At 40.4% G+C, this 16,745-nt stretch overlaps 1 protein-coding gene across 1 annotated transcript in view; it reads left to right on the top strand.

Moving 5' to 3' along the window:
* The window catches only part of mtcl2 (microtubule crosslinking factor 2), a 102,930-nt gene that overhangs the window by 8,733 nt on the left and 77,452 nt on the right, over positions 1 to 16,745 (top strand). Inside the window, exons 3-4 of the mRNA XM_029435942.1 lie at positions 1 to 77; positions 14,452 to 14,601. The exon at positions 1 to 77 is cut by the window's left edge and continues 46 nt beyond it. Coding sequence (XP_029291802.1) covers positions 1 to 77; positions 14,452 to 14,601 — 227 coding nt within the window. The remainder of the gene's footprint in view (positions 78 to 14,451; positions 14,602 to 16,745) is intronic.

Genomic DNA, 16,745 nt, shown 5'->3' on the forward strand with positions numbered 1-16,745 from the left:
AGCGGCGCTCTCTGCGCGTGGCCCAAACAGGGCAGGTGGACGGAGAACTGATACGAACGCTGGAGCAAGACGTCAAAGTAAGTGTCCTTGTGTGAAATTAAAGTAACGTTTCTGAAGTTGTCACAGCTTGAGATTAGCTGTGTCCACACATGATATACAGTTTACTATATGAGAAGAAGGATAGAACAAGTGAGACATCTGGAATAAGATGTGATAGTGTGGCTGAAAACTACTTTTCGAATCTCAAATAGACATTTTTTTATTCTTAAAGTTATTTTTATGTAAAGATCCACTTGTGTAAAAACTTGCTTAGATGTTATTATTCCAATTTGCACCAAAGCTGGCGTAAATGATGGGATATTAATAGGAAAATCAGTCTAATGTATTTGTGGTGACCTGACCAGACTTAAGTCAAAAACAGCGGAGAAAAAACCCCAAGATTAAGAGCCTATAATATGACTGATTGTTCATACACGCATGCTGTGTTTTGATTTGGATGGTGTTTATGTATTTTAAAAAGGCTCTTATGACCCTTTTCTTTCACATGTCTGAAGTCACAAGACTCGTGGAGTCAGGCTTCTTCAAATTTGCGTAAGGAATTTCCCTATTTGACATTTATGTTTGTCATTTAGCAGACGCTCTTATCCAGAGCGACTTACAGTGAACTAACTACAGGGACAGTGGTGTTGAACTCACAACCTTCGGGTGTTGTATTTGGAAGCCTGACCACTAGATCAAAACTATTTAGCATTAAAATATATATGAGCTACTCGTGACACTGACTGAGAAACCCTGAACATACTAACATACTGTACATACGGATCAGTCATTCCGTCACTAAAGAAACTCGCGTTAAAGACCGACTTCACACACACACACATATGCAAACACACCAGCCATCCCAATCACTTCAGAAATCCCTGGTAAAGAGCCGTTATACACAAACACACTGCAGGGTAAAGCTTCTGTGTGTGTTTTGTCACGCTGATCCTGGACTATGGATGCACAAATTCACAGCGTTCCGCCAACATTTCTTCATGTGATAGAGGATACAATGAGGCCTTTATACCCCGTAGGAGAGAGAGAGTGTGAGAGTGAGACTGTGATGTCACTCTCCGAAGGGCTTTCCGCCGGCTGTCGCTCTCTGTCTCTCCGCTGCTGTCTCACCATCTGGTTGTTTTGGAAGGAGCGAGGAAGAAACGAAGGATGGAAGTAGGGAAGGAAAATGAATGAGCGTACATCCTGTGTCTCTGAGGGTGGGGAAAAAAAGAGGGATTGGTCACTTTTTTTGAATATTTGAATCAGCCAATCAGAGAGGGAGGATGAAGTGGGGAGGAATACATGGCAAAAAGAGAGAAACTAACAAAAATCAATGAAAGAAACAAAAAATAGAGGGGAAAACAAGGTATTCAGGAGGTCTGACTTTGAATTTAAATCTTAAGTAGCCAATGGTAGCGTTAAGGATAAGGATTAAGGAGAGTGAGGTTGAGAAATGATGGAGAAAATGGAAAAACTTAAATCTTGGGGGGAACAAATTAGTTAAGTTTGCATCTGTTGGCTGCATTAGCAACGATGGATCATAAACATACACTGCAGGGAGACAAACCCCAACCTCTCTCACAACACATGGCTGATTGTGTCGTCTCGCCGCCTGAGCCAAAGACTCAGACGGCAGGTCAAGTTACAACATGGTGTGTGTGTGTGTGTGTATGTGTGTGTGTGTGTGTGTGTGTGTGTGTGTGTGTGCATTAATCCGATGCTAAGCTTCTCTTTGGCTGTCCTCTCACAGTCACTCCTCTGTTTATTCTGGTGGCTTTATCATTAGCCTTATAAAAACAGACACTCACTTCTGCCTCTGTGACTCAACGCTGATTTTGGCTCTAATGGAAAATAACATAACGAACATAAAAAAAAAAAGAAAGACAATGACTATAAACAGTTGAGTTGTCTGAATGTCGTTAAACTAATAACACAAGTATGAATACCAAAAGTCTTAGCTGTAATACTGTGGATTCCAGGACATCACCATCTGTCTCCAACATGCTATTTGTTGAAATGCTAGTGCTACTTGTTGGGTCGTCGGGAGAAAGCTTTACACACACACACACGCACACGCACACGCACACACACAGCACAGTTCTATTCACTTCTGTCTACAACATCACCAGACACCATCATCTGCTAACAGCATGCTAGCTAACAACATAGAAAGCTAATTAGCATGTTGCTATGACTGCGAATGGCTGCAAAAAAGTGACAGAAGGTTTTATATTTAGCATACATGTGATGCTCTTTTGTTTAAAAACTTATTTTCACTTGAATTTGAAAATACTTACCAACATTTTTGTTTCTTGCTCCAATAAAAACTCTGATTACCAGACTTTACAATAAAAGAGCCGAACATGCTTCATATAGTAGCAAATGAGGAGACAAAATTGTGATGAAATGCAAATGAGTTGGTGATCACAGAGTCCCTTTCAGTGTGTGATACAATGAATGTACTTGTTATACGAGACAAATGTAGTAGATGCTTTTTGGACGATTACATGATGTTTCAGAGATTCTTCCTCCCTGATGGAAGGTAAAGTGCAGACACTGGACACGCCCAGTGAGTGTTTATGTTCCAACTTGACCTTGACTTGCTGAGCTGCTTTACAAAAGAAATCGGCTTAACTTCTGTTGATGCTTTAAGGCCCTGACGTGATGCATTACTCGCATGCAAATGCACACATAGACTTAAACTGGCGCACTGGAACACACATTAACCCTCTACCACTCTTTTCCTCACTCACTATCTGTCCTTTATTCTGTTTTTCCTCCTCTCGCTGGTCACGTGACCTTTAGTGCTACTCAATATGTGTGTGTGTGTGTGTGTGTGTGTGTGTGTGTGTGTGTGTGTGTGTGTGTGTGTGTGTGTGTGTGTGTGTGTGTGTTGAAGACAGATGGAGAAAAGATGGAAAGAGAACTGAGGGAGAAAGAGTTTGTGATAATATGTTTGTCACATGAATGCTGAATACCCCTTTATATATATATATTTGTTGTTTTAGAAATCTAGTGCGGCTTGCACTGTGTGTGTGTGTGTGTGTGTGTGTGTGTGTGTGTGAGTGCGGCTGTCAGAGTCTCCATGAGAATGTCTGACATCATGTCCTGTCGTTCCTGCACACTTCTCTCATTCCCACAGGCTACAGACATCTGGACACACACACACACACACACACACACACACACACACACACACATACACACACACACACACACACACACACACACACACACACACACACACACACACACACACACACACAGTGGAAATAGTTGTTAGGATTCTCATGATGTCAACACAGCAGTTGTGCTTCATCTCCAGAGAGAGTCGGTTGTGCATTTGACTAGAAGGGCCGACCACAAACTCCCCGACAGTTATGATCTCAACCAGGTCTTTCAAGTGCAGAAATACGAGAATAGATCATTCAAAAGCGTATCCAACATTTTGGGAAATAATCTTTTTGTTCTCACCAGGTGTAAGACGATAAGATGAGTTTCATCTCTATGCCTTCAGTATAGAGACTGGGCCAGGATGTGTTTAGCATAGCTAGTTGCTGTTTGCCCAAATAAGGAGAGACCTCAGACCACTACTGCAGCGACTGCAACCCAGGACATGGGACATTATGGTGCCATGTAATATAAACATCATAATATATATATATATATATATATATATATATATATATATATATATATATATATATATATATATATATATATATATATATATATATTGTGTTTAAGAGCAGGCTAAAACATTTCTCTTTCTATCCATCGTCCTTCTGGCTTTGCTCTGGAGCCCCTGAGAGTTTTTCCCTCCCACCCTCACTTATAGTACTCTTCTTTCGCACAACTTTTTTTAATTCATTGTTTTTTCACAGTGCTACTTCTTCAGCCTGGTCTCCTAAAAATTATGTTCCCATACAACTGAACTGCATTGTCAATTATGTTTCTAGGGAAACGTATTGTGTGCAGGATTATGTTTGTTTAGTTTAGTTGTGAGGACCCTAATTGAGAGAATACACTCACTAGCTTGACGTCTCACCCTAATCTTCACAACTACACGTCTAACCCAAAGTCTTAACTTTCAAAAAGGCAAATGCATTTTGAGGATTGGACCTCACTTTCCAAAAACTGTCCTCAATCTCAAGGTCCTACACTCAAACTGGTCCTCACAAAGATAGAAGCACAGGAGCTCACACACAGTCATTAGATTAGAGCCGGGAAGCAGCAGTATCCGGTACATTTATCTGAACAGGGCCTCATCTCCATATGGGGTGTGTGTGTGTGTGTGTGTGTGTGTGTGTGTGTGTGTGTGTGTGTGTGTGTGTGTGTGTGTGTGTGTGTGTGTGTGTGTGTGTGTGTGTGTGTGTGTGTGTGTGTGTGTGTGTGTGTGTGTGTGTGTGTGTGTGTGTGTGTGAGCTAAAATTAGATTTAGTTTGGTTCTTCTGTATGAGCTCCAGTAAAGTGTTCCTTTTGCATCCCTCACACACACACATCCCAACCCCTACCCTTGCGCCATGTGTTATGCACACACTGTAGGAAGTACAGTTTCCATGGAGTATCAGTCACAACATCCCTGTTCCAAGTAGGAACTGTGGTTTCCACTCGTCTGTGTGTCATGTCGGCATTGAACAAAGTAGTGCTACTTCTTTTGCTATATGTACTGATCATTTGTACCGCTGTAGTTCTTACAACACTGCAGAATTTGTAGGTGACTCGCAAGACCCTGGTTATCCCCAGTATTAGCTATAGTCCAGTATTATGAATGAAAATGTTATATGTTCTAATATAACCTTTGGAAGGTTTGACAGGCTTACTATAGAAAAACATACTTTGATGGAGGAACACGGCGATTAGATTCATGCTTTAATGGTCACACAACAAAAGTACGCATCACTTTCACAAGAAAGGATGAAGAATAGCCGATGGTTTTGGCAAACATATCACTACCTCACACAAGCTCGGATGGAGTTACTTGAGTGTAAACTTCCCCAAACCAAATAAAGACCATGAAAGTAGCATCTTGGCTCCCACAGGTTGGATGTTCCTGAACTGGTAGAATATAGTGAGCCTCTTGTTTTTGGTAAGCTAGCTACACGAGCAGATAAACACATTTTTTAAACCATTAATTACACATTTGCTCTTTTTGTTTTCTACACCACCCACTACAGATGTCCCAAGCCGATCAAGACATATTTTAACACTGATAATGGCTCAAATAAAGCCGATCAAAATCTGATCCTTTCTTTACAGTACTTTAGACAGCTTAGTCCACTTAAGCCAGCTAATGTTGCAGCTGCACTCCATGTGAAATGGCAGTTTGTGAATGTGACATGATTTGGTTGTCCTGGTGGTTGAGCCTCTCATTGGGGGAACCATCCACACGGTTTCGAGACAGGAGTTAAATCCAAATCTTGACAAACCTACCGCACCAAGTTATGTTTGCTAAGCTAGGATTGGAAAATCACTGTTCAGTTGTGCTCAAAGGATTAGCTGATTAACTGAAGGTTCAAAGAAAATTAACAAGTTCGACAATCAGTGTATCTTTTAAGTCTTATATCAAAGAAAAATGCAAAACATTCACTGGTTCCAGCCTCTAATGTGATCATGTGCTGCTCTGCTCTGTTTTTATACCATTGAATATTTATATTCTGTTGGTTTTGGACTGTTGGTTTACAAAACGAGCAATCTGAAGTCTGGGAGCCATTTTGTTATCTGACATTTCATCGACATTTAGAGATAAATCGATAATGAGGACGATCCTTAGCCATATCAAGTGCTCCTGCAAATACTACCACCATTACTACGATAACAAGTCCTGTGTCTGCACTACTGCGTAGATGAACGGACGAATGGACAGAATAACGGTTGTTGATATTGGGAGGTGAGATCACACTTTTCCAACTGTCAAACACGCCAAGGATTGTGGGAATTCATCACATGCCCCCGCTCTCCCTCTTCTCTCGTTATACAAAGGTACATAGATCACAGCCTGTACTGGAGCAGCTGTCACGCCACTGCCGCTCTCTCTCTCTCTTTCACACATAATGGTTTTATATATAGACACGGAGCAGAGTACTTGTGATGTAACATCCTCTAAATGGGTGTCAAAAGGCCAGTATGTTGGATGAATGTCAAAAAGGTCAACAGCGTCAACACTGAACACCAACACCGGGGCGATCTCAGAGTTACTTCCAAACAACCTGTAATTCTTGTGAGCAGACTTGAATGAAATATGTAAACGGCTCTCTCATTTTATGCAGTATTTTACAGATGACAATCTCTGAATATGGAAAGCACAAATCATAAATTGGTAGCAAGAGAGCAGCTACGTGAGCGATATGGAAATGCTCCAGGCTCCACGGCTGTTACGCTATTTCCTGTGATGACAGCACTGATGCAATATGAGGCTTTAGTAGGAAATCCAGAGCTGATAACAAGTCAAATGTGTTCCAAGTTATCATTTATTTCTTTATTTGCAAAATAAAGTTTTGTTGTCTGTCTCGCTAACTAATGTATCTCTTCCGTCAACCGCCTCTCTGTGCCAGGCATATAATCAGAAACTAATGTTTCCCAGCAGTTCAACAGAACTATTGAGTTACAGAAGCAGAGCTGCAAAGTACTTTTGTAGATTTATCTGCTGTACTACATCTCACACTTATCTTATGGCTGCATTTTGATACTTGTATAAAAATACTGTACTTGCAAAACAAAAGGTAATACCATATAAAGTATATAGTATAACAGAATTGGATATATTTATTGGATTTCGGTAACACTTCCTATGACGGCCATGTTTATAATGCATCATAAACTCATAATGTGTTATTATCTGCTTATAGCACTGTTGGATTATAATTATAAGCACTCATAGATATTCATAATGCTTTGTAGCAATAACCAGAACACATTATACAGCCTTTTATAATGAGTCAGGTAACGTAATACTTCATAATTGCTGGTCACACTAACATTTTAGAGTTCGTTTATGTTTTTGTCGCGTTATTTTTATCGAAATGTACGTGCTAATTCGACAGCCCTAATTATAACAGTGATTATAATGCATTAAAAAAACATTATAATGTATTACAACTATCATAATTATAATACACTTTGATCTTTGCGATAACAACAAAAACGTCAGCAATTGTGCAGTATTATTTAAACCATATAGGTCATTATAATGTGTTATGATTATTGTTATAAAGCATTATGAATGATTACCAGCGCTCATAACTATAATTATACAGTGCTATAAGCAGTATTATCTTTATATTGCATTATGGACTTTAGTGTCTTAGAAAGTGAAATTAGAAACTTGGCGCCATTACCAGAAATAATGTTCTAATACTTAAGTAACATATCTGGATCCTAACTTCTCCACTGCACACAAGTTACTGGTCCTTTTTAATTTTTTACGAAATATGACGGAAGTGAAATGAAACATGTCCGATCTGTAATGAAACTATTTTGCTTCGGAAGAACCATTGGTGTGATTATGTAAGATTCAAAGAAGCGTATCTGTCCGCTCATCTGCGAGCTGATTCTGCAGTACTCTCCTCTATGATAAACTGAGGAGTTCAGCTAAACAGCAGGCAGTCCATAATTCTACAGGGAGTAAGCACACTGTAAGCACATTTCATAGCTCATTAAAAAAAAACAATAAAGTCACCTCCAAGGTTGCCTGTAAGACGTCGGACGCTTCAGTGGATCGTTCCCCAACATGAAGCCACAGTCTGTGATTTGATCGACAACATGCAGGACGAGAGTGCTGCAGTGAATACAACTACAGATTGAATGAGTGTTTCTGTCAGATTTAGCATCAGTATAAATAGTTATGTTGTTATTTTACTGCGTACACCACTGCAGGGAGATCAAATACTCTGAGATAGGCAAAAAAAAACAAGAGCCATAAATACAGTTGTACAAATGACACTTAAAAGCAACAAAGGACTTTGCTGCTGAGCTTTTTTATGAACAAAGTGGTGTGATAAATTCATTTTAGAGGATCTGTGTTATTTACGGTCTGATTTGAAAACCCTGTCCGAGCTGACTGAAGCTGTTCTCGGGTTTATATGTTTCCTCCCACACCAAACACATGAATGTTTCAGAAGGTGTTAGGTCTTCTGCTGTAGTGCTCTGTACTGTTGCTGCCCCCTGCTCCTAAACAGAAGAGTTTAAATATAGAAGATAACTTTCTAATGCTGTGACATTTTGAGAAGATATGTTTGTTGGTTAAGTGTTGGGATAAACAACCGTTAAAAACAAGTGTTGGAACATCATCAACTTCTCAGTTTGAATATCCAGTTTAGACAGAAGACAGAAGCAGCCGCAGCATCTCACGTAATGAAAGAATCTTCAGTCATCCGTCTTCATGTCTGGCAGACAAAATGAGCGACTAGCTGGTGAATGATGGAGCATTTAAAAGTTAAAGAATCAAGTAAGAAACGTGGAAGAAATGTATCATTGCATCATATATTTGATTTGATTTTTTTAATATTCAGAACATTTAAAAAAAGTTAATTCTTCAGGGTTGGAAGTGATGGGGTACATTTTCCTGTGATTTAGTAATAATCTTCCTCAAGATACACACATGCGTTTGTACTTTTATCTTGTTGTGCCCCTAACCTCTGACCCCTGACCTGTCACATGTCTAACCCCGTCCTTTACTGTAACATTAACTGAAACATAAATCTGCAGCCTTCTGAGGATGTGCGACCCAAACTAAATGTTCAGAATCATCACAAAGACAAGTAGTGTGAGTGCGCACGCACACACACTCAAATCTAGAGAGAGAGAGAGAGAGAGAGAGAGAGAGAGAGAGAGAGAGAGAGGATAACAGGAGAAACAAGACTGACTGTTGAACGCTATCAAACACACAACCCAGTGTACACAAACAAGATGACTAACTGCCACTTGTTGAATAATATTACTGTTTGCCCTGTGGCCTGTGTGTGTGTGTGTGTGCGTGTGTGTGTGTGTGTGTGTGTGTGTGTGTGTGTGTGTTAGTAAAGGAACAGTTAAGAAACCCTCGCTCTCTCTGCTTCTGGAGTGTTCTTCCGACTCTCCTTATTCCACACTTTCTTTAACTCGCACGCACACACACACGCACACACACGCACACGCACACACACACACACACACAGACTCACACACACACTCAGCTCAGTAGCACCTTGACTGAATGCTAATTACATCCTATAGCTCTGTTGCCGGGTAGAAATCACAGCTTCAATGGTGTTAAATTCCTACACGACTTCCTTTAACATAGAAGAACAATACAGCATTTATGAGGTGTCAAAGGCTGACAATGGAGTGTGGAAGAGGAGGCGAGGAGGAGACGGTTGACATGGAGGAGGGTGGATAAGGACCCATAAGCCTGAAGTGGTGAAAACAAAGCATTTATCAAAGCACTTTTCTCTTTCTAATATAGATTATACCCACAGTGTTGATCGATCACCTTTTCTGCCTGATTCAATCCACATACAGCTCTTATTGAGCTCATATAGCCCACCAATCAAACGTAGTGGGTGAGACTTTGACGACATCTTCATTTTCTTTCTTCTTCTGTTGATGGAATCATGTATGTGCCATGTAATTGAGCCGCCAGGAACTACACAGCACCAGGCTGCACAGTTAGTACAGGGGCCACAGTCACAATCTCTGATGCTAGGTAGCTATGAATGAAGGAAGATAACATTACTATTATTATTTGTGTTGCTGCATGCTCTTGATTCATTCATATAGATGATGCTGTAATGTAAAATATATACATATATATAATGAATATATATAATGGCTACTGTTGTCCGATAATTCAATACACAATACGAAGAGAAAGAGCTGCTTACTGCTCAGCTGGAAAGAGGTGCAATATTGTAGACGGCGGTGCATAAGCTCCAGTGACAGCTTGGAAAACCTGTAAATTATTAAATAAGGAAAACATCTTGGCTGAGGTTTTGAAGTTTTCAAATTGGAAGTCGGAACGTTACAGTACGTCTTTTATCATTTCCCGTACAGCACATTCATTTGTTCTAGGTTAGATGCCAAAATACTGCGCTCAGCATTTGTATTTACTACAGTGTTGGCATGAGGAAGGTGTTTTGACCAGCAAATGGAAAGACTGTAATGAACTGCATTTAGGTTGAACCACTAATGACAGGGAGTACAGGCAAGGACATGTTATTGTAAATCAGAGGATCGTAAGCAAAACTATAAACAGGTATGCAACCACCAGAGGATGTGTGACAGTTTAATTACAATTGAGAAGTAGATGTAGAAGTGGTGAAGCGGAAAGAAATAACAGAAATAAACGTGATAGAGATGCAGCAGTGTGAAAGAAATGTCAAGTGAACAAGAGGAACTGTTAGGAACTATCGAAACAAGAGAGAATCACACACATTAAAACATGAATTGGCGTGTGGTGGAGCTCAGCGAGCCGTTGGGTAGAGGGAGAGTGGGCAGTACAGAGGGGCATTGTGGGACTCGGTTGCACACTGGCACTGGTTTAAACACACACACACACACAACACAGACACAGACACACACACACACATACAAACATACATTCATATGGCACAAAGACTCACAGTTAATACACACACACATTACAAATTGTGTTCAGAGACACACACACACACACACACACACACACACACACACACACACACACACACACACACACTTCCATAGTCTCTCACACACAGGTTAATAGTTTTTTCTGCTATTTCCTTTATGAATTGTACCTTGTGTTTCTTTATAATCTCATCATTACTCTTTGGTAATTAAGAACCAAAAAGAGAAATGAAGTTCCATGTTCTGTCATCTATTATCCTGATATTTCAGTTTTTCTGTTGTGGTATTATTAAAGTTTATTGTGATTTATTATCTGGTGGATGTTTGCCAACACAATTGAGTAAAGTTGTGATGTTGCTCTGGCTGTGTTTCAAGTCAACCCTGCTTCAGGCCACAGAAAGCTTAAAGCAGAATCTGCAGGAGAAGACAGATCATCATTGGAGACGCTCACTCGCTCGCTGATCTTCAACCTTTTTATGAAGAGCAGCCATGAGGTTCTTCTTATCTCTGTCCTGCATCTCCAGCTGGGAAAGATGGGTGCCCTGGGATTTCTCCAGCTGTGTTGTGAAGGAAGACTTCTCCAACTTCAGGAGATCTTCTGTCTTTTTCAGGGCATGCTTTAATTTTCCAGGTCTCCGCTCTCTGCTTCTCTAGCTGGGCTGCGTATGAAGCCTGGGATCTTTCCAGCATCTTCTTAGCTTCCTCCATTATGCTCAATTCATTCTTTAGCTCCTGAGTTTCCTCAATTTCTAGATGGCTCTCCAACTCTACGTTGGTTTTAGCCATTGCAAGCAACTGCATTGTTTCTCTCCTGCTGGAAGCAGAAGCGCTCGGTCTCCATGAGATCTTCTGCCTTTTTCAGGGCTGCTCTTTGGTTCTCATGCTGGGCGTTTTGAGAAGTCTGGGATCTTTTCAGTATCTTCTTAGCTTCCTGAGTTTGAGGAGTTTGAGCCACTGCAAGCAAACACCTTTCAGCACAGAGCTCATTTTGAAGAGCTTCTTTTTCTCTCCCTTCATCTGCTCCATTTTAACTTCCAGGTCCTTGTTAGTGGATATATGCTGTTCTTTCTGAGCATGGGGCAGAGCTTCAGATATTCCAGATAGTTAGTATCACTGACACGTTTAGTTGAAGCCTCATGCAGCTCCTCATGCTTTCAGGACTTCTCTCTCCTGGATCCATTTGTTGTCCTCCTTATGTTCTTGGAGCCCATCGAGGAAATTGGCCAGCGAGTTCTTGTATTTCAAGGTGGACTCTCCCCTCAGATGTAGCGTGGGTGAGCCTCGCCTCGCTGTCCTAGAAATTTGTACGAGGTTCAACCTTTCTGGAATTGAAATCCATGTCTTCCAACTTTGTGTTATGCTGGATCTAGGTAATATTCTCCTGTCTCTGTTTTCACAGTCAGATGTGTTTCTCAACTGAACTGGCCAACTTGATTATTATATCCTCAAGCTTATGTTTGTTGTATCGCTCTCAGGACTAAGTCAAGGAATAATTTTTATTTATTTTAATTTAATTTTTTTTATTATAAAAGTAAACCCTTTCCACATGTGTTAGGTCTGAGCGACCGCTCCACCTTGTTTCCATATAATCAAATGAAAGCAGCTGGCAGGCCACGTGTGCAGAGCAGTACTACATTAGCATAGTGCGGATGTGTGTTGTCAAGACTTTGTGTACTGTGATCTTTTTGAGGTGGGTCTAACTACGAAACACATCATAAAATCAATTGTGTGATAAATGAATAAGGCTTACTCTCACTAATTGTGAACATAAAAGTCAAATCTATCAACGCAAAACTGTTAAATCATCAAATACTAAAGACCTTCCCCCACTAGATTAAATCAGTGTTGAGGTTAATGGGGTCTTAGTACACTCATGAGCTATTGAGTGATTGCTTTAACGCATGCAACTTTTCTCTAAAACTGCATATATCCATTAAATTAGCTCCTGATGGGAAACATTAAAGTTTCATTTCATCAGATCTAATACAGCCTTTTAGAATAAAAGCCCTCATAGTTAGTTTCAATGGCGCAAAGCAATCAGTTTGAAGTTTAAATTGACATTTATTTTAAAAAATGAGCTCTTATCTGAACTTATTTTAAAATCCTTTTTATATTCATGTTTTTATGATAACCAAAAGTCACAGTTGAACATCTGTCCAGTCATGTTTTTTTTATTTTTAGTGTATGAGCCGTTAAGAATCATACAAAGATAGTGTTGCCGCTGTCTGACACTTTTCCTGAAAGCAGTGTATTTAAAAGCACTGCAAATGTTACTGTGAGCTGTCAGCCTTACTTTAAACCGTGTGATATCTGACTGCATTTGCATTGCACACTAATAACGTTGTCGTGGAAAAACCCCACATCTGTAGTCCTTGTAATTCAGCATTAAACTACATCATCAGATACCACTGTACAGTTTTATATTGCAGCCATCATTATTGCTCAGGATATGAAGATTTATGCCGTTTTTATTGCTGCACTAAAAGTATTAGATTCTCGGAGAAAAGGCCATCCAAAATGTCCACTGCTGGTCCTGAGACTATAAGGAGGAGCACAAATGAACATCGTGGTTTAACATTGTCCCTCAGTGTGTGCTTTCACTTCATCTATTTGTCACCAGGACATTAAACCTCTAGATCTAGAATGTCTGATTCTGTAAGGCTCACTTCATGTACCATGTAATGGACTAAACATTCAAACCAACGAGAACTTAAGCAAACAATATCACTGTTATTGTACGTGACTCATAATAAAGTCTGAATAATATAACGTTATAACTGCACAAGCTCCACTAAACCATAATGCAGTTATCAGATGGGAGTTTTTTAATGTTTCTTTTTTGTTTCCTGTTGTGCTGTTTTCAGTTTAGGACACCAGGGAGATGACTTTGTCCTTGTTTGACATCAGAAACTTTTAATGAATAAATCACCTCAGGGGGGAAACTATCAGACTCTCATAAGATCACATTATGTATAAAGGATCAGTGGCTGCCTGAGTTGTGTTAATGATCTTTTTGGCTTTATTAGATTAAAACTAGACTCAGCTAAAGGAAAGTGGAATGTAACGGGTCCTGTTTGCACTGGCAGCGTTCCTAGAACATATCTTATGCTGGAGAATAAATTAAATAGAGCCACGGTTCTCTCTCTTTTACCTGCACTGAGATTAGTAACTTGAAAAGTAATCTTCTGAGCAATATCCCATGATGATAGTTTAAAGGTTATTGTAATCAGATCTGTTTACTGAAAATGACTCACAACTCCACCTCATGCTCTTTGTTTTTTGGGGAAATATGAGTCATATGTCTTTGAATTCTTCTAATGTTAACCCTGTACATGTTTTTATTGTGAATAGTGTGGGTATATCAGTTTAGGCCAGTGTTTGCAGTGTTTAGTCTTTTTTTATGCAGCTATTCCTTTAATAAAAAACTGTTTTGTCTTTTGGAAGACCATAAAAGGGGCACAAAGTACTTTTGTGAAACCTTGCAAAACCTTTTTTGTTTACGGTTCTTATGTCAGCTACAGTGGTCGACCTGGAACACTGAGTTTGTTGAATTTACTCTGTCAGACCACACACAGCTTACCGTACCGAAAGTATCTTTGGTATACTGTTGGCGGTGTGCTAGCTTCTTCTTGTCTCATTTGTCTTGTTTTTATATATGATGCCAATCTCAAAATCTAATTCAATGAATAAGTTCCTATTTGCTCACATTGTGTATATCAAGCGTTGTTGCAGGATATTCATTTATTCATCCACGCAGCCTGTACTGAACAGTTATTACATGGTTATTATTAATGGCTATAGAACTAATTCCCTCCCTCCTCACCCTCTCAGGTAGCGAAGGACGTGTCCATCCGTCTCCACAGCCAGCTGGACAGCGTGGAAAAGAAGAGGAGTCGCCACGAGCAGGAGAACGAGGAGCTGAGGGTGAGACTGCAGGACCTGGAGGTCGCCAAACAGGTTCTGCAGCAGGAGATCGACAAGGTAGGATCTGAATCTCATAACTGTGCTGTATGGAGGCAGGAGAGGCCGTGCTGGGTTAGGCTGGGCGAGTTGGCTCACTGAATGGAATGAATGCTGTTTGTTAGCATGGCTGTCAATATATATGTGAATTAATTGTTGTAGCTGAAATGCTACTGTTCCTTTGGTTGATGCAGTTTCTAGTTTCTGAGAGTTTTGGGAGTTTTCTGTAAAGCTCCAGTAGTCATCCAATTGACTGCTGTGCTATTTAGTAAACTTGTCAAAGAAGATGACTATGGTCCAAGTTTAGACTAAAGTGTCTATTTGAGTTTGGACCAACCTGGAAATTTCAGCCTAAACATTGAGGTTCAGGCGGATCTTTATTTAGCCTGTCGTCCTTTTATCCTTTTGAAGAAAACAATGTTTACTGTGCACCTCAGGAGAGCCCGTCTCTGCTCTCATCTAGTGTTGACTTCCTCTTCTGCCACTCTGTTGCCACGCCAGGGACCTTTTTGTTAAACCAAGTGCAGCCAATAAAGCACTTCAATGAAAAGGGAGGACACGATTTGATGTCAGGACCAGCTGAAGTAAAAATAAACAAAACAGAGTTGGCGTTGCACTCCCTTTTTGAAAGGAAAACATTTAAAAATAAAGTGATCCTGGACCGAGGCTAGTTGTTAAGCACAATTGATCTCTGTTTCCCTTCTGAGCAGTCGTAACGTGAGTGAAAAGCATAAAACAAGGCCCTACCTTTCCCACCCTTGTGCTCATTGTTTCTTTTCCTCATTGTTTCTTTTCCTCAATGTCTGATGGGCTGATGCTCCTGGCCTTGGCCCAGGACCAGACCCCTGATGTGGGTCAGGGTTGGATGGATGGCTGGCTTCCTGGCAGGAGATCTATGTCTGTCTGCTCCGGTCTGGGTGGACTCTGTGTTCTCTCGATACAATTGCCAGTTTGCTGTTTCTGGATGGCTGGGAAGATGGCTGGGAGGGACGCTCAATGTATCTCGATGTTGACTTTACGGCAGTTTCTTTTCATAAGCTACTGTAGCTGGCTACTTGGTTGCCTTTCTTGTTCACTAATGTTTGTAAAACGGAGCGTGTGGCAGATTGGTGAAAATTGAATTTACCATTGAATATTCATTCCAAGCGTCACCTGTAGTCATGAGAATTGGGTAGTGACCCAACAAATGAGTTTGCAGATACTTCACTTCCTGCTACAACCACATGGTTGGTAGTTTTATCTCATGCATCACTGCAAAGCATCCTGTTTTAAGGAGCTCAATGTGCTTTGTGCCATGTGTTTTGCTTTTGCATTGCGAGTTTCAGAGGTGTACCCACTTCCTATTCCCATTTCAAAGTTGCTGTTATTTTTAATTAAATCCTAAATATTTCTCAACATAGAAACACTGAAGTCTCCTGGATAATTTGACATTACTATATATTACATTTACATCAATCAGTGTTTATTTCAATATTATTTCTGAGAAATCAGGTTTTGTCCATCAATTTGGTGGATGGACCTAAATACTACTCTGATCATCAGCCGCCGGTGCAAAGAAGAAGAAGACAGTGAGAGGCGTGAGTCAGAGCTGTAGTGCATTCAAAACACAAGGCTGCTGCAGTTTGAATTTCAATGTAACCGTTAGCTTGTGTTTGCTGTTAGCAGTGGATTTAACAGAGTTTTAAGCTTGGTGCTTTGATGTGTCTTAACAAAACTCTCCTTGGGATTTGTACTTCTCTCCTTTGTGTGAAGGAAAATGTTAATGAGCAGAGTACTGCAAACTAAAGGAGCTGATGGAGACCGAAGGGATGTCTTTATTACATCTTGTACGAGAACAGATAATGAACAATACACATATGCGGTCACATTGTATGCCACCATCCATTCTGCCAACCAGCCGCTCTCCCTCATTATTCATCCTAAACAAGGCCTTCCATCAATCGTTTACCTAAAGATGGATCACCTCGATGGCTCCTCGAATCCTAGTCAACACATTCTGAGTAAGACAGTAACAGCATCTCCCTGACCTTACCAGTCTGAATACTCTCGGCCCATCTTAACTCTTATCTTTCAGCTGGGGGCCGTCAGCTCCCGTAGACTAAAAGATGAGCGATATGTTTTGGAGAGAAGACCTGACCAGAAAAAGAGACACTCATGAGAGGGAT

This window comes from Cottoperca gobio, chromosome 7 (genome assembly GCF_900634415.1).
Source record: "Cottoperca gobio chromosome 7, fCotGob3.1, whole genome shotgun sequence".
In the NCBI taxonomy this organism is placed as follows: domain Eukaryota; kingdom Metazoa; phylum Chordata; class Actinopteri; order Perciformes; family Bovichtidae; genus Cottoperca; species Cottoperca gobio.